The sequence below is a fragment of the Panicum virgatum genome, chromosome 1N, assembly GCF_016808335.1.
Source record: "Panicum virgatum strain AP13 chromosome 1N, P.virgatum_v5, whole genome shotgun sequence".
Classification (NCBI taxonomy): domain Eukaryota; kingdom Viridiplantae; phylum Streptophyta; class Magnoliopsida; order Poales; family Poaceae; genus Panicum; species Panicum virgatum.
Window position 1 is genome coordinate 49,695,418 of NC_053145.1, and position 24,463 is coordinate 49,719,880.

A 24,463-nucleotide genomic window follows, 5' to 3' on the forward strand; every position below is an offset into this window, starting at 1 on the left:
AGGCCAGAACATATCCACAGTTCGGACACCGTCCTTTTTCGGGAGTAGAACAAGTAGGGCACGATTCAGACCATCAAGGTCCAGAGTCCCCGCGTGGAAATCGTTGAAGAGCCAAAGCAAGTCGTCCCGAACAAATTGCCAAAAAGCTTTGTAGAAAGAGGGGCCAAAACCGTCCGGCCCCGGACTGGAATGCATATCCATGGCAAAAAGCGCGGCCACAATTTCATCCATGGTGAAGGGGGCAGACAAGGGTAAGCCGTGCACCGTGAACTGAGGGTACAGATCAAGAAGAGAGAAGCTCCAGGAGGTGTTCCGTGTGGTTCCGAGGAGATTCGAATAAAAGTTGAAAAGGACGGTGCTTTTGGCGTCATGGGAGAAGACAGAGACACCGTTATGCTCAAGACAGGGGATCGCGTTTTTTCGGTGCTGCCCGGAGGCCCCGACGTGGAAGAACTTGGAGTTCTCATCCCAGTCTAAAGCCACCTTTATGTTGACACGTTGGCGCCAGTAAGCAACTATCTCAGCATGGATAGTTTGCAAACCATCGGCGGCGAGACGACGGAGCGCTGCTTCCTCAGAGCACAGTGGACGGGCTTCCTCCAGGATATCAAGGGCGCGAAGGAGAATTTTTGTGTCGTGCGCACGCTTGTAGCGAAAATGGCCTCTCATGCCATATTTCAATATAATGTTTTGGCGATTGATGACACACGCAACACTTGAACTAATGTGTTTGCTTAGATGATATACTCAGGCTTTTAGGTTCAAGTGATGACAAAGAGAAGAGAGGCGAAGCACAGTCACCGGTTGAACCGACGCCAAGCAAATTACACACGTCGGTGCATTGACTTGAGCACGTCTGGGAGTTTTAGTATCACCGGATGAACCGACGTAAGGCAAAATGTACTCATCGGTGCAATGACAGAGATGGCCTGCGGGCTAGGGTTTGGCACCGGATGAACCGACGATAGGAAGTTTGAATACGTCGGTGCAATGGCAGAAGCAGACCAAGGAAAATGCATACATCGGATGAACCGATGATGCACCGGTTAATGGCGTCGGTGCAGTTGTCCAGAGAGTTTGTTTTTCAAGGATCAGAGGACAGTTGCACTCACCGGTTAAACCGACGCTAACATTACATACACCGGTCGATTGCGTCGGTTGATTGCCCGTACACGTAACGGCTAGTTTTCAGTGGGCAGTTTAGTATCACCGGTTAAACCGACGATGGCGATTTGGGGAGCATCGGATTAACCGGTGTTAAGCACATTTCAGGCAGCTTTTCTCCAACGGCTATATTTGCTTGTACTGCCTATATATACCCCCAAGGCCGCACCATTTGAGAGTGCTGGAGTTCAAGGAAGTATACAAGAGCTAAAGATCATCTCCAACCACCATAGAGCTTCATTGTACATCATATAGGCTTAAGCACACTTGTTAGAGTGCTTAGTGCTTGATTAGGGATTAGTTCTTGCGAGAGCTCCCTTGAGAGAAGTCTTGCTGCGGCAAGCAAACACTTGTACTCGTCGTGTGACCCTCCAACTTGGTGTGGAGTGGCAACGACACTTTGTGCGGGGAAGGAGGCCCCTACTTGGTGTTAAAGCTCCAAGATAGTGAAGACGGTGCCGTGGTGACGCTTCGAGATAGACGGTGGCGGTGACCTCGTCTTTGTGACTTGGTGTCACTTAGCCTTTGCTTGTCGGGAGCCTTGGAGGCGTGGCAAGACGGTGATCAAGCGAAGAGACTCGGTATCACACTTGTTCTTGTGAGCAAGTGGCCGTGGACGTAGGGAGGGACTTTGGTGTCCTAACCGAACCACGTTAAATCGTGTGTCTTGGTGTCTTCACGGGAGTTTGCATATCCTCTCCCTTACCGCTTTACTTACCGCATTACGTTTCCGCATTTACTCTTTCTTGCTTACCTTTACTTTCCTAGTTAGTTTGATTAGGATTGACTATAGGTTGCAAGTCTTTTGGGGTAAGTAGAGGGTAGCATAGATAAACCTTAGTCATAACTAGCATGTGTAGGACGTGTTAGGTTTATCTTATGCAATTAGATTGAGCCCTAGGATAGAAAAGCGATTAGCGACCCTATTCACCCCCTCCCCCTCTAGGGTCGGACACCCCCGGTGATCCTTACAACGCTGTTCAACAGGCTTGACGGATTTGGCCCAGGAGAGGCAACCGTGCCGGCAAAGCTTGAGACGCAGAACAAACCCACGCCCAATTGGGCCGGGGGCGGGGAGCGCGAGCGCGTGGCACAAATGGGCCTTGAAGGCCCGGTTGTGAAGCCACGCATTTTCGAACCAGAAACATCTCCTGCGCGGGATGGAGGTGGCAGCAGTGGTTAGCAGAGGAACATGATCCGACGCGACGCGGGTGAGGGGCGCCAGGGAAGTGTTGGGAAAGGTGGCCTCCCAATCGGTGTTAACAAAACAGCGGTCAAGCCGGACGAGCGTGGGCACGGTGCGCTTGTTGCTCCAGGTGAAGGCACAATCAACAAGTGGTATTTCCACAAGGGCAAGGGAGTTGATCAGATCATTGAAACGCCCAACTTCAAAAGCATTAAAGGAGGTGGTGTTTTTGTCACAGGCAAACCTAGTTAGGTTGAAATCGCCCATGATGATCCACGGCCCTCGAGTAAGGGTGGTAACCTCGGAGAGCTCAGCAAAAAAATGCGGACGGTCCGCACTGATCGTGGGAGCGTAAACATTTGTGAGAGTGAAACGAGTGCTGTCAGCAGCGAGTTGGAAACAGGTGGTTAAGGAGAAGGTGAGAGCATGAGTTGATTTGAGGTGGCACAAGGTGGAGTCCCAAGCAGTCAAGATGCCCCCCGAGGCCCCATCAGCATCGACCGTGGCATAGGAGGCCAACCGAACAGGAAGGAAAGAGTTGCATTTGGCGCCAGTGAGTTGTGAGAGCTTTGTTTCTTGGAGAGAAACAAAAGAAGGTCGTGTGCTAGCAAGCTCAGGGAGAACATCATCACAACGACTGGTTTGTCCAAGCCCCCGTACGTTCCAAGAGAAAAAGGTCAGCGTTTTGTTCAACATGAGGGGGAAGAGAGCACCAGGTAACAGAACGAACATAACATATAGCACGAGACGAACGCAAGAGTGTACATGTTACACCGGCCACCTCTAAACTGGGACGCCAACAACAAACAAGGTTCGCTAACACAGCCGAGCAGGGAAGGTGAAAGACTACCATGGGAAGCATTACAATACAAGGAGCACACAACACAAGGAGAAAGAATAGCAACACTTAGGTGGGAGGAGCGCAAGCGCTGCCAGTCCCTGGACAGCTCCATCAAGGAGCACAACACCGGCATGGAGAGCAGCATCAGGTGACAGAGGCGCCTCCGAACCCGCCTCCGGGGGGGGGGAGAGATCCTGAAGACCGGAGATCCGGCCCAGGCAGCGCAGCTTACCCGAGGGGATGTGCACAGGAGGGGGATGCTCCAGGATGCCCGACCGAGCCAAGGCCGCGTGCATGCGGTCCGAGGCCCGGGAGAGGTCGAGCTGCACCGACTTGACACGGGCGACATTGGTGATGGTGTCGGCGTAGAAGGGGTCCTCCTTGGCGGCCAGGCGGCGACTGTGACGGAGCTTGGAAGCGCTGTCGGAAGCATGCTTGCGGCGGACGCGGCGTAGGCGAAGAGACACCTCATGTTCCTCCTCGGCGAGGAGGTCGCTGAGGGAGGGAATGCAGGATAGCGAGTGTCAGGGACGTGCATTGTCGGTGTCGCTGGCGATCTCAGGAGGAGGTGACACAGGGGTGGGTGTCCGCGGGCGACGGGGTGTGGGCAGATCCCGGATCACGACACGGGGCACACCCACGAGCGAAGCAGCGCACGCCAGGGCCATCATAGCACCTGAAACAAAAGACCAGATAGGAGCGGAAGGGTAGAGCACCGCACCAAGGGAGCGGCACATGTTGCGCCGCCAGGGGGAGTGCCAGTCGCACCAGGGTGCCGTGTAGTCGACGCGGTGCCTCCGATGCCCGGAGTGTGGAATCCACTCCGCAGCTGCAGGGTGGGGAGTAGGGCTATCGTCGCTGGCGCCCTCATCAGAGAAGTCATGCGAAGTGGGCAACGGCTCGTCGACCGGGTGGGACCAGAAGCGCACCACCCGAACACAAGCAATCCCAGCGAGGCCGCTGCCCAGGTTACAGACCACCAAGTGAGGGAGGGCCTCACTCTCATCGTTGAGGAGGATGAGCACGCGCACGGCGGAGAAGTTGGCGATGTCAGCGACGCTGTCGAAGTACCCCGTCCAAGTTGCGGATGCAGTCCGGATCCACGATGCAGACTTGCCCGTACGTCTGGAACACGGGGGTAATGCGCTCACGTGTCCAGTGCTCGGGCGGGAACTTGGTGGCGGCGAGCTCCGCCATGCGGCGGTAGCGGCGGGAGAAGCGGAAGTCCGTCTCCTCGTATCGGATGAGGCGCAGAGTCTGACCGCCTAGGTTGATCGGCCCCCTGCAGATGGTGTCCTATCTGAAGAAGGGGTGGCAGAAGACCACCATCATGGCCCTATGGGAGGAAGGGCCCAGGCGGATGGGAGGGTCCCCGCCCCGACATTCCAGAGCAAGCCTGATGAAGAGACCGGGGTCAGCACACTCTGCTTCAGCGAAGGCGTAGGCAAGCCGGCGGCTGGGGGCCATGTCCACGTAGGGCATGTGGACCTCAATGTAGCCACATCCAGCGGGAGAGTTTAGGGCTGGTGGGAAAGGAGCACAAGCTGGGATGAATGGAGTGGTAGACCGCCCGGCAGCATTGCGGGGGTGTGCAGAGGGAGGAGCAAAGGAGGCGTTGTCAAAATGGATGGCGGGAGAGCGCCCCCGAGCTAGAGGGGAGGGAGAGCGGTGGCAGGCAGCAGGTGGAGGGGTGACAGAACGCCCACGGCCAGGGTGGAGGTCAACGGTGGGGGACCGCCAGAGCGCCGTAGCGCGGAGCGTCCACGAGGATCTCCCAGTCGGGAGAAAACGGGGTGGCGATGGCGTCTCCTCGCTGGACGGTGACCGTGGCCGGACCGGGGACCGAGGCTGGTCGAAGTAGAAGCTTGAGCCCGCCATGGTGCACGTCGAGCTGCGGTGGCCGAAGCGGAAGCACACCTGGCACCGGACCGGGTCCCTGCAGGTGGTGACGTGGTGGTCAGAGGCGAGGCAACGAAAGCAGTGTTTGCGGAGCGGAGGCAAGGACTTGCTGCGACGAAGAACAGGCCGCGGGGGCAAACTTATAGGCGCATGGACGCCAGAGAGCAGTGCGTCAAGGTATGGCCGTGCCGTTGGAGGATGGGACGGAGGAGCGCCGAGATCCAGGATCGCAGAATCGGGGATCGCCTGAGCGTGCAGACCTCCATTCGGCGCGGGATTAAGACTATCGTACAGCACGGGATGTGACTGCCGTTCGGCGCGCAACAGGACGCAGCAAGCCGAGGGCATAAATGCACCTGCAGCTCACTGAAAGTCCGTGGAGTCCTGTTCGCTACAAAAGATTGGATTGTGTGGGGACCGAGCAGTTCTGTGGAAGAGGAAATGAACTCTGACACAAGTGAGTTCAATGGCGACAGCGGCAGTGCAGGGGAGGAGGACGGCGGCATGGCGTGGGCGGTTTCAGGGGAGGGGGTGCGAGGCAGCAGCCCAACGACGGCCTGGCTCGGCCCGGCCCAACCGGAAAGGCTGGAAGTTTGAATTCCGGAGTCCGGGGGAGCGGCAGTGGGGCCCGCCGGCAGATTGGCTCTGGACGCGGCGGCGGCCGCCGAAGTGTCATCGCCGGCGGAGAAGATGAGTAGGTGGATGCCCCCAACTTTGCAATGCCCGCATGAGGCGATGAACCGAGCAACGTTCCCAGAGGAAGCCCAAGAACAGAAAAGGGACGGCTGAACAACTTGCACCTTGAAACAAAAAGGAGGGGAGGAAAAGGTGAAGTTGATGGCGTTCTGGGCTTGCACAACAGAGCAGAGAATCCGGCGCTCGGACAAGCTAGAACCTCGCCGCCGGGTCCGGTGTGGAGGATCCACAGGCCGGGACCGATAGCGCAAAGAAGTTGTGGAGAATCAGGTCGAAAAAGACCGGGACGTCGCGGAAGCATAGTCCTGAGCCCCACAGCCGGAGCAGAAGGGGGAGCTAGAGAGTCTGCCGCATCCGCGCCCGGGGACGGACGAGTCAGAGGAGAGTTTCTTCGGTTGCGGGTTCGACGTTTAGGCCAGGGTGCAGTGGGAGCGAGGGGTGTGAACTGCAGGGTGGGTGAGAGGGTGTGGGTAGGAGAGGAGGGGCGGAGGTGTCGAGGCGGGGATAATCCGGCGAGGGGTGGACACGGGTGCGGGAGTCGCCGCCCGTGGAGTCGCCGGGGGAGTCCCCGCACTCCATCTTCTTGCTTCTCAGGAGGGCAGAATACTCATTCTGGTAGCCAATTTCATCTCCTCGCGTTGCATCATCTTAGATCTGTAACTTTAGCCAGTTAAAATTTAGGTTTCAATCATATTGATTAGTAATACTTAAACTTCCGAGGAAAACATCTAGAAATTCTAACAAAAAATAGAAACACTCGATCATCTGTTCAGCAGGCTCTAAGCATCATTGACAATAACAGACATTGGATCGATTCTATTTTCTAAAAAGTATATATCATAGTGACATTATGAAAATAGTCTAGACTGATCTCCTAAATCTATGCAGAGGCAAGTAATTTAGACAAGGAGTATTTATGTTCTTCCCCCTATTTTGAAGTGTAATTGTGATTTTACTCTTATTTTTTAACTTTGTAATATTACCCATTACTATTCACAAGGCAATGCAATTTTACCCCTAGTCAGAGGTCAAAACATGGGGAAATACGCAAAGACTAAAAGTAAAACTGCAATGACTTGTGAAAAAAGGGTAAAATCATGAAGTTAAAAAAATAAAGGTAAAATCACAATTGCACTTTAAATCGGGGGCAAGAACATTAAAAAAAACTTTAGAAATAGATCGATAAGATGTATACAGCGGCCCAGGGAAGTCTGAATTTGCATTATGCCGGTCCCCCATTCAGTGACCATATTTTAAATATTGTAATGTAATGATGGTTATCAGAAAAGGCCTACTTCAGTTCACGCGCGGCAAACCTGTGTTCCCTTCCTTAAAAATTTCCCACTTAGGGTCATTTTAAAATGATATTGGCCAGAAATTTCCATATGGATACTATGACTTGTCCAGAGTCAAGTGCTCTGCTCCTACTGGAGTTTTTTAAATGGTGTTTCTAGAGTGGTCGAGTTAGGCATCTCGTTTTAGCCAGTTTATCTAGCGTTATAACAAAGCTTTTTTTCGATAGCCTCGTAACTTGTAAGAAGTTGTAACCGTAGCAAAAACACTTTTACTTTCAATAAAGTATGGCTAAATAGTCTTTGGTCTAAAGGAAAATTTTCCGTCTTGATACTTGATACGATGACACAGCTCTTTTATATGTCACTTTGAAGTGACTTGGTGTTAAGTCACTAAAGTTTGCAATACTTTTCACGTCAATCAATCAACCTAGGAGTAATATACACGCCAAGTTGGCCTTTTTGGACCAAAGGCTTGGCTTTGAATGCTTTACCGAAAGCAAAAGTGAGTTGGGATACCACCGTATATAGTATGAGTGCACAATCAGGTGTAAGGAAGCAGCTAACGAGTGCTCCATATATATATATTGCCAAAGAGAAAGGGTAAAGAAAAACAAACTAATCCACCGTCAATATTATGATAACTCTTGCATGTAAACGAACTTCTTAGAACCTTGTTAAACAATTTTTTACTCTTTATATATGAGCAAGTGTAGCACTGTTAGTTATTTTTTTAATGGAAGTTTCCCACTTGGAACATTATATTTGTAGCAGTGCGATACGAATGCCTTTTTGTGGAATAATTATCATCATATCTTGGATTTTATCAGGACCTCAAAATATAATGTAATCTTTAAATTGAAGCTTTTTCATCTGCAGAGCAAAGGTGATCTTCAAGCAGGAATTTGTTATGGTCATCCATAGGGTAAAAAAGAAGTACTTCGCTATTACAGTAGAATGGCTTGACTAAGATGGTTTAGTGGTTTCTGGTTTCTTTTCCTTTCTTCACCCTTATGTTATGTATCCCTGTATAAAAGTCATGGACGTGAAAGAGTTTCTACCCATGGTAAAGAGATGTGAAAATATGCTTTTGGTAATTTCAAACTGGTGTCCCAGGGCGGCAGATTAATAATGACTAGTTTTCTTATGGTACAATGAAACTTCATGCCATAGTCCTCAAACAACTTTTACACGTGTGGAAAGCATTGCATCGGGCGTGGTTCTGATCTCAATTCCAAGCAACCACCCAATGCAAAGGCTGAATGACAAACGATGTGTTTAAAACTTTAAATTGCATTGTGGTGGTGGTGGACTGGTGGTGGGGTGGGGTGGGGGGTGGGGGGGGGGGGCTTTAGGGGAGCTACGGTGCTGTTCCTAGACCTGCTTCATGGGCCACGACTTTTCATTAAGAAGAAGCAACCTGCTCCTACCTAGAAAACTCCCAAACTCCGGCTATGCCGGTAAAAGGTTTTTTAAAAAAAACTAGACCCGTAAATTGACTCCCGCGAGGATTTAAACCTGAACCTACTATGTGCTACTTAGACGCTCTAACCACTACTCTAGAGGCTCTTTCACATCAGCAAGAATAATAGGAAGTGCAAAAGATCAGTGATGGAACAGTACTTTGCAAGATTCATGGCAATATGTAAGGAACATGGCACCATTTATGCCATTTTAAGTGATTTTGGTGATCGAATGACAACACAACACTTGGACTAATATGATTGTTAAGATGACCATTCTCAGGCTTTTAGGTTCAAGTGATGACAAAGAGAAAGAAAAAATAGGCGTAGCAAGGCCTGAAGGGCCGCCCCTACGGGGGTTCCGCTCTTCAGTCAGTAGCACCGAAAGAACCGACGCTAAGGGCATCGGTGCATCCGATGGTAGTCGGAAGAACCGACGCTATGGAATTCTGGTGCAGAAGGGAATCGAAGTCAAGTCAGCCTATAGGCACCGGTTGAACCGACGGGTCAAAAAGGGGCATCAGTGCATTGGGCGTCCTATGTTCCAGAGACGATGTCAAGAGCCCAGGAGAAGATTCTTCAGCACCGGTTCAACCGACGGTGCATCGGAGTATTGCGTCGGTGCAATGACGTCAGCGCCCAGGAGAAGATTCTTAAGCACCGGATGAACCGGTGATGCATCGGTACAAAGCATCGATTCAACCGGTGATCACTGCGTCAGCTGTCAGGAGTTCAACGGCTACTTCGGGTTATGAGTGACCGGAAGAACCGACGCTACCTCAGCCAAAGGCATCGGTTCTTCCGGTGATACGCAGATTTTCAGCTGACCGTTGGAGCAACGGCTACAAGACTTGGTGGCCTATATATATGCCTCACCCCAGCCATTTGAAGATTGCTGGAGTTGCTGGACATCCCACACACACCCAAGAACATCTCCAAGCCATACAAAAGCATCAAGATCATATCCTTAGCCCTTAGCACACTTTGAGAGTGTTGTGTAAAGGTTAGCTCTTAGTGAGTGTGATTGCAAGGCCTTGAGCATTTGTGTTGTGGTTCTCTAGTGAACCAAAACAAGAGCTTGGTGCGCCGGCACCTTGGAGCGTGAAGCTTGCCGGCAACGTCATCGACCCTCCGACTTGGTGTGGAGCGGCGATGACATCTTTGTGCGGGGGACGTGGAGACCCCCATCCTTTGTGGAGAAGCTCCTTAGTGGAACCCGGGGCCAAGGTGACCGTGATTGTGTTCATAGAAGAGACTTGGTGGCCGAGTAACAATACTCTTAGTGAGTGCTACAACAACGTGGATGTAGGTGTGCCTTTGTGGCTAACCGAACCACGGGATAAACACCCGCGTCAAGAGTTTGCTATCTCATATCCCGTTCTTTAAGCTTCTGCATTTTTTACTTGCAATCTTTGTGCCTTTACTTTCATAGAGTAGTTTCTTCTTAGGAAAGGTTATAGGGTGCATAACTCTTTTGGGATAGGGGTTTCACACTAGAACAACCTAGTTGCACATCTAGATAGCTTGTTTTAGTTTAAGTTTTGTGCAAACTAGTTGGAGCCATAGGTCTAAGTTTTTATTAGTGCCTAATTCACCCCCTCCTCCTCTTAGGCTAGAGCACCCGATCCTTACACAATACTTACATGGAATTCTGATCCAGGAATGGACAAGGGGAAGGTAGGTGGCGTGCTGTGCTCTCCTTCTCCGTGACGTGCCGAGGCAGCTCCGGAGCGAGAACGACGTGCCGGGAAGGAGATAGGGTTTCTTGGTTAGTCGACCAAGATGAGTAGGTTGTGTTTGGCTCTAGGATGGGGAGGGCGAATTGAATTGGATCTCTGATTCAAATCAAGGGGAATTGAATTGAACTGTTATCCCAAATTATTTAAATTCTGCATTTCATTTAGAAAAACCGTAAACACGGTAATAAAGTGGATATTCCACATGGGCCACCCAAGTCAGCACCGAATTTGATACGGCTGGTTCCTCTACTAGCCGCCATGCTACCCCAACCAAGCTCAAGCGCGAAGTCAAACGCGGTATTGGCTCAGCACCGTACTAGCAAAAACCTCATGTTGATCTCTGCACCGTGAACTAGTGAAACTACTGTCAAAACCAGACCTTGCCCGATTCATCAAAGTATCAAACCCATTCCGTGTCACATTTCCATTGCCCAATTCGTCGTTAAACTAAACAGTGCCTGACCAAGGCGGTACATGCTGTAGATGCTTGATATAGGCATGAGTTTTGAAACACATTTTTTCGTGATTTTCTCTGTGTGATAACTTAGAGTAGCTCCCGTGCATGATATATGTGTGCTGCTATCACAAGTTTGGGAAAAAGTACCAACTGGATATAAGTATGGTATCACGGATTGATTTTTATCCCCTTTTTTTGGCGTCAAGTTTAATCTCAGAGGCTATCGCATATCAATCACAGGTGCTTCGTAGGCGCTTTGGTCTCCTTGGGCTTGGCTGGCTTCGCTCCTTGTCATTTGTGATTTGTCAAGCATGTCTATTCCAAACCTGTTCTGCAGGTGATCGCACCATGATGAGAGGCGTGGCTACGGTTTGTCGGTCAGGGGACGAGATGATGATACCCGGAGGCCGGAGGGAGAGGTGGCAGCCGTCGCTTTGCGCGAGCAAGAGCTGATTTGGCTGGTGTCAAGTGGTGGTTGAGACCGCCGCCATGTCGCGAGCGGCAGCGTGACTGCGTACGAAGCAGGCAACCAGCCACGGCCAGGCCGGGTGCGCGAAAGCATCACCACGGGCCGGGTCAGAGCGTACGGGTGGGCTCTCTACGCCGCTGCGCAGAAAACATCTGCTCCTAACAAAAAGGCCCGTGACCCTGGGCCCTAGTCTGATCAGCGTTCTGACGGCCCGTGTATAGTTTCTAGGTCTCGAATGGTCTCGCCAGTCATCATGCAACCAGACTTGTGGCTGAATGTGTTCTAAAAAGATATTCTGAACAACTCTCAAGCATATATCCATCACAGATAACACAAGCATAGCAAATGTGAGATGGTCTGCCATGCAAATTCCCAAGCTCAAACATATTCATCACAGATTTAAAACGTGAATAAAAGTAGATCAAATGTATATTATTGCAACCAAATAGCATACTCCAGTCTAAAGGAACAATAATATTACATATTTCTCTGTGGAAAATATATAGCAACTCAGGTGTTTCCAAGGCAGCACTTGTCTCTGTTATTGACCATGTGTATGCTATATTGCTATAGTTAGCGTGGCAAACTGATTGAGGATGCAAGTTCTTTCTCTAGGCTGTAGCCCCGAGAGGTCTCTTCAGAAGGCAAACGGGTAGTACCATTTACAAGAAGAAGCTGTACGTGAGAGTTTCTAGCTTGTGGGCAAAACAGAAGGTCAATCTCATCATAAATTTCTGGTAAATGGTGTGTTTTCCTTAGCATCTTAGTTCTTAGGAACTGCAACCTCATCTCTACCTCTTTCATGGATGGTCTCTCTGATCCTCTGGTCTTCAAGCATGCTTGAGCGAGTGAAGCAATATCATCGATTTCTTCTTGGTCAGCCTCTTCCACGACCTGTGGATCTATTATTTGCATAAGAGCTCCTTCTTGAAGTCCTTCAACGAAGTAATGAGACAAGTTTTGTTTCATATCAGAATCGTTGATGAAAATTGGCTTCTTTCTTGTCACAAGCTCCACGAGTATAACACCAAAACTATACACATCACTCTTCTCAGTAAGCTGGCCAGTATGGTAATACTCTGGATCTAAGTACCCAAATGTTCCTTGTATGATGGTCACCACATGAGTCTCATCAAGTGAAACAGATCTTGAAGCACCAAAATCGGAAACCTTTGTGGTGAAGGTGGCATCTAAGAGTATGTTGGAAGATTTCACATCTCTATGATAAATAGGTATTGCAGCAGCTGAATGCAAATAAGCAAGTGCCCCTGCTGCTTCTACCGCTATCCTAATGCGATCATCCCATGACAGCAAGCATTTAGCATTAATATCAGCATGAAGAAGTCCATATAGTGTGCCATTGGATATGAACTCGTATACAAGCAAGGGCACCTCAGTTTCCAAGCAGCAGCCAAAAAGCTTCACCACATTGTGGTGGATGATTTGAGATAGGATAGCAACCTCATTGATAAACTGGTCTATCTCATTTTGCTCCACAATTTTGGATCTTTTAATTGCTACCACATTCTGATTGGATAGAATTCCCTTATAAACTGTGCCATGTCCTCCATGGCCAAGAACAAGAGTAGCATCAAAGTTATTGGTGGCTTTCTCTAGTTCCTCTATGGAGAATATCTTTGTTTTGTTTGTGGCGCTTTCATCTGAGATTAGCTGTTGTAACAGTAGGCCTTGATTTTTCTTGAAATATGCTCTTCGAATCCTCTTTTGTATGCCTTGCTTCCACTTGCTGGCAAGTATAGTTACACATAATGCAATAACTATGGAGCCAAGTCCACAACCAGTTCCAATTGTAATACCTACACACAAGATTGCAGATTCCAATGCAATTAATTCCACAACCAGACCATGCTGCATTCTGATAACTGAGATGGACCTCACCTAAAAGAAGATTGTGCTGCTTAGCTGATGTGACGCAATAATATCCTCCTAGAGTGTTGTGGCATACTCCATTGCAGTCATTTGGTTTTAAGCACTCATCATTCATCAATATCTGCAAATAAACTTAAATGAAGTGAACCATCATCAGGTTAATAGGGCTATTTTAAATAGTTGGTTAGAGGCGTATTGTAAATTATTCAATGTTTTTTTTAAAAAAAAACTGATTGCTCTAGCATTTGCTTAAGGAGGTAGGTAGGTATTCGATCAGTCAGAAAAATATCTATAGGACAAAAGGCAGGCAGACAGGTGTTGGTGGTGAAGGTTTCGGAATTTTAAATTGATTTTAGAAAAATGATAGCAGAGAGAGAGAGAGACCTTTACAACCATCGAAACCTTTAATGTATGGATTTCCATCAAAGCCGCTCGAGCATTTGCAACGGTATCCAACATATAATGTGCCATAGGTGACATTGACACATTCGCTGTGATGGCTAGTGCATGCATAAGTTTGGCTTCTTTGCAAGGCTGATTCGCAGGTTAGGTTGGTAACAGCCCACCTCATTCTGATGTCGAATTCTTGATAGAACTCAGTTACATCTCTCTCCATGACATCTTGGACGGTCTCCACTATGTTGCCATCGAATAAATGAGCTACTATTAATTGCACATAGTCCTCGCTGCTGCTTGAATCGTTCAGCATGCGGGTTACACCCAGGTATCCACCACCTACTGACAACGCGGTAACCTGATACCTTTCGCCAATTCCTCGGTCAAGAACAGTGAACTTGTTATCTGATACACAACCAAGCCGGAATTTCTCATGTGCAAAGCAACCTTCTTCCAACCCAAAAGGAAAAGGGATGGACATGTTTCCACACGACCTCGTACAGTTTCCTCCAGGATTGGGGTTGTAATCTGCATGCTCCAGGAATGAACGTGTTAAGTGTGATGCCACACATACAAAAAAAAATGAGGATAAGAGTTATAAAGGAATAATGTGAAAGTAAGGTGTATGAGCTATCAGATAGTCATAGAGTACCATAGATTTGAATATTAGAAAAACTCTCATTATAATATTAACTAATTATTAGCTATAACAATTGACTAATTATTATGCGTGTTGCAGACCCTAGCAGCTGTGATAGTAGAAGAACAAAGACAATTTATCTTACTACTGGATATTCCTTTTAAAGTCTCCATGTTAATCTTCACGAAACATGTTAGAAAAAAAGAGATAAATCTCACAGAAAAAAAATCATATTGCCATCGATATGGTAGACTCTAATCATTGTTGGTAATATTAATCACTGAATCTATTTTATTTATTAAAAAACTATCCACCTCCGCTATGAAAATAGTCTAAAGTAACCCCTAATCTTGATCTAAATTATTCACCAATGGCATTATAAAAGATAATATAATTTAAGACCTAAATTTACATCTAAATCATCCATATACGTTAATATTTAAAATAACCTAAAGTATCTCGTATGTATCAAAATTACATGTCTTTTATTATAAATAATATCCCAAAGTACACCAATATATGATTCTTAATTGTGTAGTTTTGTCAATACTAGCTTAAGATACACATGCATGACATGCACCGCCATGTAGACGATGTATGCATGTGGAGGAAGTCGGTTTCTATGTTAAACACATAGCTCAGACTAAGGGTTAATCAAACACATACATATGTATATGCAATACAAAGTACAAAACCATGAACTATGAAAGAGGGCAATTTTAGTTTTTTCCTAGCAGATTAGCGTGGATAGTGAAATGGCCTCTATACCCCCATTTATCGAGCGCATACAACTAACTAGACTTCCTAAAATTATGAACATAAGTTATTTTTTAGAATGCAGATTAAATCTGACCACTTGATTGGACAACAGTCATCCAATTCTTAGCATTCACTCTTTTTGTATAATTTTTTCCAAATGCCAGAATTGCACTTTTCTAGAGGACCTATATAGTATAATTGCTAACTAAGTATATTATAATTGAAAAAACATTACTACTACGTATCTTTATTAGTATTCTATTAGAATGTTTAACAAATGAGAGAGAGTGAAAAGCAAGCAATTTTGATTATTGGCTATATATATGCGCCCTATTTTTATAAATTATATCACTTAAAAGCTATTAGATGCATGAGTAAATATAAATATATAAATACCAACAACCTTTGAAAGTTCTAATCCCTGCAATGTAATCTAGTAGTGTGTCATGACAGACGGTTGTGGTCACGAACCTTCGATGCAGCCATCCAAAATGTAGGCATTATGTACGCTAGTAGGATTATTATTGCAGTAGCAATAGTAACCTCCCAGGTTTACAGTCTCGCAAAAGCTACCGCTGCTGCATGCATAGGTTTCTTTATTTGCAGCAGCAATTTCACAACTTGGCTGGTCCGTAGCGAAAATACCCAATAATGTCTGAATACTTCCATTTATCCGGCTCGAGTAAAGATCGCTGGTCTGAAATCCATAAAATTGGGCGATGAAAACCTTGACGGTAGAGGGCTCTTCATCAGATCGTGCTATGAAGCCGTCCCTATGGGACAGCGTGAATTGAAATCCTCTCATGTATTCCGGGAACTTGTCGATTATGCAGCAGCCCACCCCACTGCACCGCCTACCTGCAGTTTCCATGAGCGCCTTGTCGCCTGGGCACATACTTGTGCAATAACCGATAGTGAGATTCGTCCCAGTCAGGGTTTTTTTCGGAAATTAAAATTTATCGGAGGTTATAGATAAATAGGATAAAGAGGATATATCGGAAATATTGGATCAAATTCAAAAAAATCAAATTTTTTTAAAAAATCGAAAAATTTGACTTGAAACTGCTGCTAAGCTACTAAATATCACTTGTTGACATATAAAAACAAGAAAAACATTATGAGTGCATTAGATAGGTTCTACACCGAACATAATTAAATCATCGCTAAGTTCCATATATTACAGTCCATTCTATAGCACATATAACAAGGTCCAGTAGACTCAGATAGCATATATTACAGTCCATGAGATAGCTAGCAACATTACAGTCCATTAGTTAGGTAAGTAGTCTCAAATATATCATTACAAAATATAGGAGTTCACTGAAAGCTAACAGCACATCCACTGAAGTGTGCCATGCACCATCCAGTTCTTTTCCTTTGAGCCTACACCTTCAAAAATATTGACATAGACAATTTTCAAACTCTAATAATGAAATAATGAAATGAAATCACAATGGCAATGCTGATATGAGGAAGTATATGAACAGACCATCTGATCTTTTATAGGTCGTAGATGCTCTTTACACTCGGCTTTCTTTTCCTAGTTGATCTTGGCCGCATTGGGGTTGATTGCCCAAAATTAACACCTGCAATGTCAAACATAACTCAAGAGCATAACTGTAGGATACATAGCTTTACAGAATCAAGTATGACCACATGTATGCATTTTTATGTCACATGTGAGTTGATTTTAGTCACCTGAACCACCTAGTACATGTGCACCGGTTTTTGTACCACCACTTCCATCAGCAAGGTCATTATCACCTTTGCAAAAAAAAGGCAGACATTTAAAATAATAACTACACTGTATTGACAACAAATCCAAATTGCTGAAACTGATTTAAACTCACCATCATCTTCATCGTTGGAACTGCTGTCCCCTGACTCAGCATAAACTGGGCTACCATGTTCTTCTAAAGAATCTGTGTCATAGTCATCTGCAATACATTCCTCATCTTCATCCAATTGCATCTTCTTTTTCTTTTTCTTTTTCTTTTTCTTGCCCAATTGCATCTTCTGCTTAAATGCGGCCACCTCTTCTGCGTCCATTTGTAAACTTTCAACAACGAAGTTGCTAGGTGTGGACCAATCATCATCGCTATCATCATATTCATCAAGAATCGGTGTAGACTCACTCATAGAATTGTTCAGCCACTCCATGATTGGGTTGCCTTCATCATAAAGAGCAAGATCCATCATCATGCTACATGGATCAGAATCTTTTTCTTGGAAATTTTGAAAGTCAAATTTGAACTGTTGGATGCACAACTTCAGATTATAATGCAGGAACACCAATTTCTGCAGCTTGTCATAGCCTAAACGATTTCTTATTTTTGTATGCACCAAAGCAAATGTGCTCCAGTTCCTTTCACACCCACTTGATGATACGCATTGCGAGACAATGCGTCTTGCAATGCTTTGTAATTCTGGACACTGTCCTCCATATGAACCCCACCATGCAGCTGCAATTAATTAAGAGAAGTTACTTGATGTAGCTTACAAAGGACATGATCACTATTAGACAATTTATTTCAGACATATCAATTGCATATAGGAGTACCAGCAGATCAATACCTGCGCTGGTTTTGCCATTTAATGCTGACCACTTTTGCTTCTGGATCTCCAAATAACCCTCTCTTTTCAATGAACCAAGAATATTGATCAATAGCAGCTGCTGCTTCCGAAGTTGACTTCGCAAGCTTCTTGATTGCCTTGGTTACAGCAAATTGGGAATTTAATTTTTTTGCAAGGTTTGACCTGTACAATTCTGGAGGATCGAGTGCAGCAGCTACAAAGGTAAAGAAAACACTAATATTAGAAAGAAAAGAGCTGAAAGCAACATTACAAATTTAGAATGGATGCAAAGAAACATTAATTGAACAAAATGAGATGAACTCGTGGGTCGGGCTCGTGGCTATGGCGGCGGCGGCGGCGGCGCTGGCGCCATGAGCGCGCCTATGTAGCTGTGCGCCTGTGCCTTCGTGTGGGGAAAAAATGAGATGAGGATTTCAGTTACTAGGGTTTCGGGGGGATTTTGTGGGCTGGGCCTGCGAGGACCGTCGAGCCGAGCGCGCCATTTGGGCATATTGCGCGGGAAGCGGAAAAGGCCGAAATTTTTGGTCGATACCCATTTTTATCGGCCCCCAGCGAGAGACCCGATATTTTCGATAAATCCGTGATTATCGGCCGATAAAAAAAAACCTTGGTCCTAGTATCGAACAGGACGACCTCGAAGTTGCAGCCAACGAAATACATGGCGTTGTAATAATGGTTGATGTAGAGGCCCTTGGCAGGCAACTCCCATGACCTGGTGTAGGTGCTCGTGCCTGGCATCATGGTGATGTTGAAGCCGATCAAACTGTTAGTATTGATCTCCACCGGGCCAGTCCAACGACTGGGCCAACCTTGACTCGCGTCCTGATCGGGGACGCCCAGCCCAAAATGAGGCTGGTGGGCCCCTGTCGCGCAGCCCTATAAAGTGGAGGTGGGGATTAGAGGCTCGGTGCACAAGGTTCACCCGCAGTCACTATTCCTACCGTCCTAACCCTAATCCGATCCAGAGGGGAGGGCTGCTGCGACGGGAAGCCCACTGACGCCACCGTCCTCACCACCGCGAGGGCGTCCCCGACGCTGGACGCCACCGAGGGTCACCGGACGTCCCTGTGTCAACCCCACCAACACCGGCACTGCAACTTCTACATCGTCCGTCGCTGCCTGTGCGCAGCCTCCATCGACGAACGCGGCCGCACCATGGAAACAGCAAGGTATTTCTCTTAGTCAAGTTCGTCACCCACTCGATCTACCACTACGCGATCCGAAAAAGATCCTAACAATGGTATCAGAGCCTACTCTAGTGAGTAGATCGAGATGGGTTGGATTCGACCACGAATCCGAAGAAAACAGAGTCTCGATCTTGGATCGAGAAGGGACAAAGAGAGAAAACCGAAACCCTAGAGAAAAAGGGCGGCGGGACTCACCTGCTGCTGTCACCACCGCTGGTCACGGCCGGCGGAAGACCACCAGAGGCGCCGGGCTCACTGGCGCACGACCACTGTCGTGCAGACAGGCGCACCCGAGCTGCCGCCGTCTTGCTTGGACGTGCGCGCGGGCTTCGGGTCCAGGGCGCCGTCACCGGCCCGCTCGACGGCGGCGCGCGCGCCGGCGAGGGAGCCGTGGCAGCGCCGCCACCTCCTCCACCGGCAGCCACAGGCCGCCGCCTCCGTCCGGGAGAAAGCAAGGGGAGGAAAGGGAAAGAAGAGGGAGGACCCCGGCCATGTGCTGGCGGCGCCGCTCCTCACCGTCGCCGGCGAGCCGCCGGCATGGGCAAGGCCACGCAGTGGCCGCTACCGCTCGGTGTGCAGAGAGAAGGGAGGAGGTCAAATGAGCTAGGGTTTCACGGGGGTGCCGCCGGCCGCCGCGTTTTGATCCCGCGAGGATCACGGAGGGCCGTCTGATCGTATCCAACGACCAGGATCGGCCGCGAGCGGCTGGCGACGGAGCAGGCCAAATTCGGCCCAGGTGGGAGGGCTCTTTCCCGGCCCAGGCCCACACTGTGTCCTGGGACGCGGGGCGCTGCGCCGAAATGGGCCGCGGACCGGTTTTGCTGCTGGGCTTCGTTTTTTTTTGGCGTACACAGTAAAGTTTGTCAATTGTTTTACTCATTTTCAGAAGCATTTCCTATAGTTTTGATTCTCTATTCAAATTTGAACCAACGGAATAATTTGTCTTAGAGAATGACAAAGTTTTAAAGTGTTTTTGCTTCTGAATATGAGTATGTTTACTTGTTTCCGCTGCAAAGTAAAAGTCTCATTCTCTATTTAAATTCGAACCAACGGAAAAAATTTAAATAGAGGAATAGAAAGGTATTGATTTAAAGTTAAATTATGATATTGTTATTTTCTGACCAATGTTGATGATAACAATATTATAATTTCATTGTGATTTTAAGTTCAATGTTAATTCTCTGACATTTTTGCATCAATTTTCAGAGAATAGAGAAAAACAAAGAAAAACTTAATGAAAGAAAGAAAAAGTTTTCCGCTGCAATAAAGAAAGATAAACTCAGATGAGTTTTTCCCTGTGGGAAAAAGGAGCCTTTAAGTTTAAGGTTAAGAAAAGCTTCCGCTGTTGTATGTCAAAGAAATGATGTTTTCGCACTTTTTTGTCATTGTAAGTGTCAAGTTGAGCATTAGTTTGCTCTTAAAAGAAAAGGAAATTTAAAGTTTAATATGATGTTGTCATTTTCTGACCAAAGTTGATGGTGGCAATATTATAATTTTTATTCTAGTCATGTGTTCTATTTCTGCCCAACGGTGATATAGAATTGAAAGTAAAGGAAAGTTGTATGTTTTAATTTTGACCAACGTTAAATTAAGACATACAATTCTTCCCAAATAGAGAGAAATTAACAGACAAAAGTTGATTCCGATTACCGCTACAGATAAAGCTTTGAGGTTACTCAGCTTGAGGTTAAGAAAGAAAAGTGCTTGTTCCATTATGACTTTTAGTTGATATGGAAAAGAGATGCAACTATTTTCGAAAAGTTTTTGGTTTCTCTCACTAAAGTTTTGCGAATATTGTAATTCGTTAAATTTTCTGATTAAATTGGAACCAACGAGAAGATTTAATCAGAAAAGAAAGTATATGTGCATGTTTTAGTCATTGTGACCAAAATTTTATCTCAATAAAGTGTTATCTTGTCCTTCAACAGGAAAGATAATGGTTGAAATGAGTTTGATGCACGTTCAATTTGACCAATGTTGAATTAAACATGCATTGCAAATGCCTTTGAAGTTTTATACCGCATATCGAAAAAGTTGTGATGGCTCATGTGCTACTTGAGTATCACATAAAAGTAAAGAAGTCTGGGGGAGCTTTTAAAGTTATTCCAACAATTCTCATGCACTACTATAGTGGCATGTTGGATAGTGACTTGAAAAGAATCGAAGGACAAAAGAAAGTTGTATGCTAACCAATATTGCAAGAATGACTTGCAAAAGTATAGCAAAATGAAGAACTTGATGAGTTCTTGAAAGTGCAACAAATCAAGAACTCTGAGGAGCTCTTGAAAAGGAACGAGGAAATGGTACTCCTATTATTTTGTATGACTTGATCATATGAATAAAGTTCAAGTAATGAAAAGCTCCTCGTTCACAAGTGTTAAAAAAATAGTTTTGAAATTATGGCAGCAAAGTTTGTGCCATATTTCCAGGGGGAGAAAGATTAGAAAGACTAGAAAGATTAAGGTTTAGAGAGAATATCCCCACAGAGTTAAATGCAATGCATTTTTTAAAGCAATAATGATCTATTAAAGAAGAATATGACCGAAAAGAGAGTACAACGGTCACAACATTGATACCCCAATTACAAAATAAGTGAAGTTCCTAGAGTTTTTCAGCTCCAAATAGGAAGAAAAGATAGTCGAGTCTCAAAGCAACTGAAAGAAAAGGTGATGCTTATAGCACCTTATGAGACTTGTAAAGATTAAACCCAAATAAAAGCTTGGAGATATTCCATCTTTACAATAGATGGGATAATCTGGGGGAGTAAAGTATGTCAAGAAATAAGGCTTGAAGAGAAGTAGGATCGTATGTTCACTCCTATGATTCAAGCACTACAATTGTCTCATCATATGTTGAGGCGTTGAATGAATGGCTGAAATTGAGGTGTCTCATTCATCGAAGTGGTAAGAAGCCATGGAAGATGTCATGAGACTTAGAAATTCCAAAACTTGTTTTGGAACATAGAATAAGTTTCTAATGGAGCCAAGACAGTAGACTATAATGGGTCTACAAGATTTAAATGTGACTCCAGAGGGAACATATAAAGTTGCTAAGCGCGACTTGTGTCAAAAGGCTTTATGCAAAGAAAAGGATAAGTTATAGTGAGAAATTTTATGCAGTCTCATGAAAGAATTCCTTTAGAATCATAATGACATTGATGCATACTAATTTTAGAATAGCATCTGATGGATGTTGGTTAAATATCTTCCAATGAAGATTTGTACGAGAAAAAAGAACATTCGAATACCATCTGATGAAATCAGAATAGTGGTATCTAAAGTTTTATGAGAACAAAGAAAGTTTTGGGTTTTATGTAAAGGTCAAGGTGGCAAATTACAAATATGCAGAGTTCAAAGATGGGAAATTTCTTTTCCCACAAAGTTCAAAGAAGGTTATTTTGACCTCTAAGTTTTGATAAGAATAATCTTGGTGAAGAGTCACTCGCTCTAGGAAAGGAAATTCACCGGGATAAAAAGAAAAGAGGGTATCAGGACTATCGCAGAGAGCATACTTAGAAAAGAGTTCTAAAAGATATATAGTATGTATGCGAGTAAGCCTACGCCTGTCCTATTGTCAAGGGTAATAGTCTTGGAATTTTCAGAATTCCAGGAACCGTTATATGATCGATCAAAAGAAAAAGGTTCCATGTGCTTCAGCTGTTGGAAGCAAAATTAGTGCTCAAAAGAATTTACCATGATATAGCGCAAGTATCCGGGATATTTTAGCAGAAGTACAGTCCAGCAATAGATCACTGGAATGGAGTTATAGAATGTTTTGCAATTTTACAAAATATTGTCAGCCTCATGCTAAGTAATAAAGGAACATGTACTCTCAAAAGGTTGTGAGTAAAAAGAATTAAGTTTTGGCAAGATGTTTAGTGAAGCCCACAGTAGTAGCTAACACTCGCGCTTGGAGTTTTATTGTGGAAAAGCTCCAAAGCAAAATAGTCATGATTCATGGGTTGTGTACCCAAAGTTGGGTTGTGTATCCAAAGTTTAGCATGATATGAGGCTACAGGACAGGCAAAATGGTTAAGGAAACCATTACCCGGAATTGATAATGGTAGACAACAGCAATATACCATTCGAAAGTTTTCACTCCTATGGCAACATGTCAAGTGTGCTGCCAAACACATTGACAATGAGTTATATGTTGCAAAGGAGAAAATCCAGAATCATATGAAATCATGGAGCACCAAAGTATCAAGCAAGTGCTTGCGGATCCGCTTACCAAAAGGCCTACCGCCCAAGTCGACATGGGTTTTACGGGAAGCCTATGATTTCTGGATTACTAAAGGGCCCAAAGAAAGGTTAAGGTCTTGTTTCAATACAGAAAAGTACATTGTGGCTGTTAAGTCTGACTGTAACTAATAACTGTCATGATGAGGCATGCTCTACGTACTGATCTGCAATGAGATGAGGCCAATAGCAAAGTGACTAAAGAGAAAGTAAAGAGTTAAGTTCAAATTGAGAAATTTTAAAGTACAAATATGAGATCAAGGGGGAGAATGTTAGTATTGATCTCCACCGGGCCAGTCCAACGACTGGGCCAACCTTGACTCGCGTCCTGATCAGAGACGCCCAGCCCAAGATGAGGCTGGTGGGCCCCCGTCGCACAGCCCTATAAAGTGGAGGTGGGGATTAGAGGCTCAGTGCACAAGGTTCACCCGCAGTCACTATTCCTACTGTCCTAACCCTAATCCGATCCAGAGGGGGTGCTACTGCGACGGGAAGCCCACTGACGCCACCGTCCCCGCCACCGCGAGGGCGTCCACGATGCTGGACGCCACTGAGGGTCGCCGGACGTCCCTGCGTCAACCCCACCAACACCGGCACTGCAACTTCTACATCGCCCGTCGCTGCCTGTGCGCAGCCTCCATCGACGAACGCGGCCGCACCGTGGAAACAGCAAGGTATTTCTCTTGGTCATGTTCGTCACCCACTCGATCTACCACTACGCGATCCGAAAAAGATCCTAACGCAAACCACTCTCCGACCAGCCGACTGGTCCCGGCGCGTCGCTGACGGCAATGATCTGAGTGGTGCTATTGGCCCAGAAGAGCCTGGGAGGCCGGGTGGTGTGGTCGCAGGTGAGCTAGAAGCCTGCCGGAAGCAGCCGGGCTCGGTCCCGAACGGGTAGGAGAATGTGGTATCTCCGCAGCGGGTGGGGCAGTAAGCCAGGGAGGCATTGGAAGGGACAGACAAGATCCCTCCTCCGGCGCCGTCGGCGACTCGAGAAGCCCACACGGACGCTCGGGGCGCAGCTCCCAGCAAGCACACCAGCATGATGGTGAGCATTGCCACGACAGAGCTCATCTTGGTCTCTTATAGTTGTGTTCTTGGCTTTTCAAAAAAAAAGAGTTGTGTTCTTGGTGCTGCTGAGAGTTTGATGTTACTCTGCCACTACTGGATGCATATATATAGCAGACCACGCGAACGTCCCAATGGCCAGAGCTAGGTTTTTAAGGTCGCCGCGACCCCAGACATCGCGTGTCGCTGACTCGAGACCACTTGCCCCACCATGCTTTGCCCCGTTGATGACCTCTCGTGCCAGAGGCAGAGCTTAGCCTTCCTGTCGAGCCGCCGATCGATGCAGGTCATGCCCCATCAAAAGTCGTTCAGGCGGTCCCACTGTCCCACGCGCGCATGCATTCAGAGCAAGTGCTGGCTGCTGGTGGCAAAGCACGCCATAGTGGCGGCCGCGCTGCTGCACTCAGAGCAAGTTTAATAGTTTCATCGACTGTCGGTGGCAACGCGCGCGATAGTGGCGGCCACGTTGCTATTTGATGTT

General features: G+C 46.4%; 1 protein-coding gene and 1 pseudogene across 1 annotated transcript; both read right to left on the bottom strand.

The window, feature by feature from the left end:
* Window positions 1-11,779: 11,779 nt before the first annotated feature.
* On the bottom strand, window positions 11,780-23,988 carry LOC120653618 (annotated as a pseudogene).
* LOC120656398 lies at window positions 16,041-17,873 on the bottom strand. Its single transcript, XM_039934473.1, has 5 exons — window positions 17,466-17,873; window positions 16,742-17,353; window positions 16,590-16,655; window positions 16,381-16,477; window positions 16,041-16,280 (listed from the first exon to the last, which is right to left on the bottom strand). The coding sequence occupies exons 2-4, from the start codon at window positions 17,091-17,093 to the stop codon at window positions 16,392-16,394; spliced, it is 504 nt and encodes a 167-aa protein (XP_039790407.1). The 5' UTR covers window positions 17,094-17,353; window positions 17,466-17,873; the 3' UTR covers window positions 16,041-16,280; window positions 16,381-16,391.
* Window positions 23,989-24,463: the final 475 nt, after the last annotated feature.

Bases quoted from the DNA above. Each gene is read 5' to 3' on its own strand.
- LOC120656398 (XM_039934473.1), bottom strand. From the start codon at position 17,093: ATGATGATGGATCTTGCTCTTTATGATGAAGGCAACCCAATCATGGAG. The intron at 16,656-16,741 runs GTGAGTTTAAAT...TTTTTTGCAAAG, and splicing joins TTCCAACGATGAAGATGATG to GTGATAATGACCTTGCTGAT. The intron at 16,478-16,589 runs GTGACTAAAATC...TTGACATTGCAG, and splicing joins ACATGTACTAGGTGGTTCAG to GTGTTAATTTTGGGCAATCA.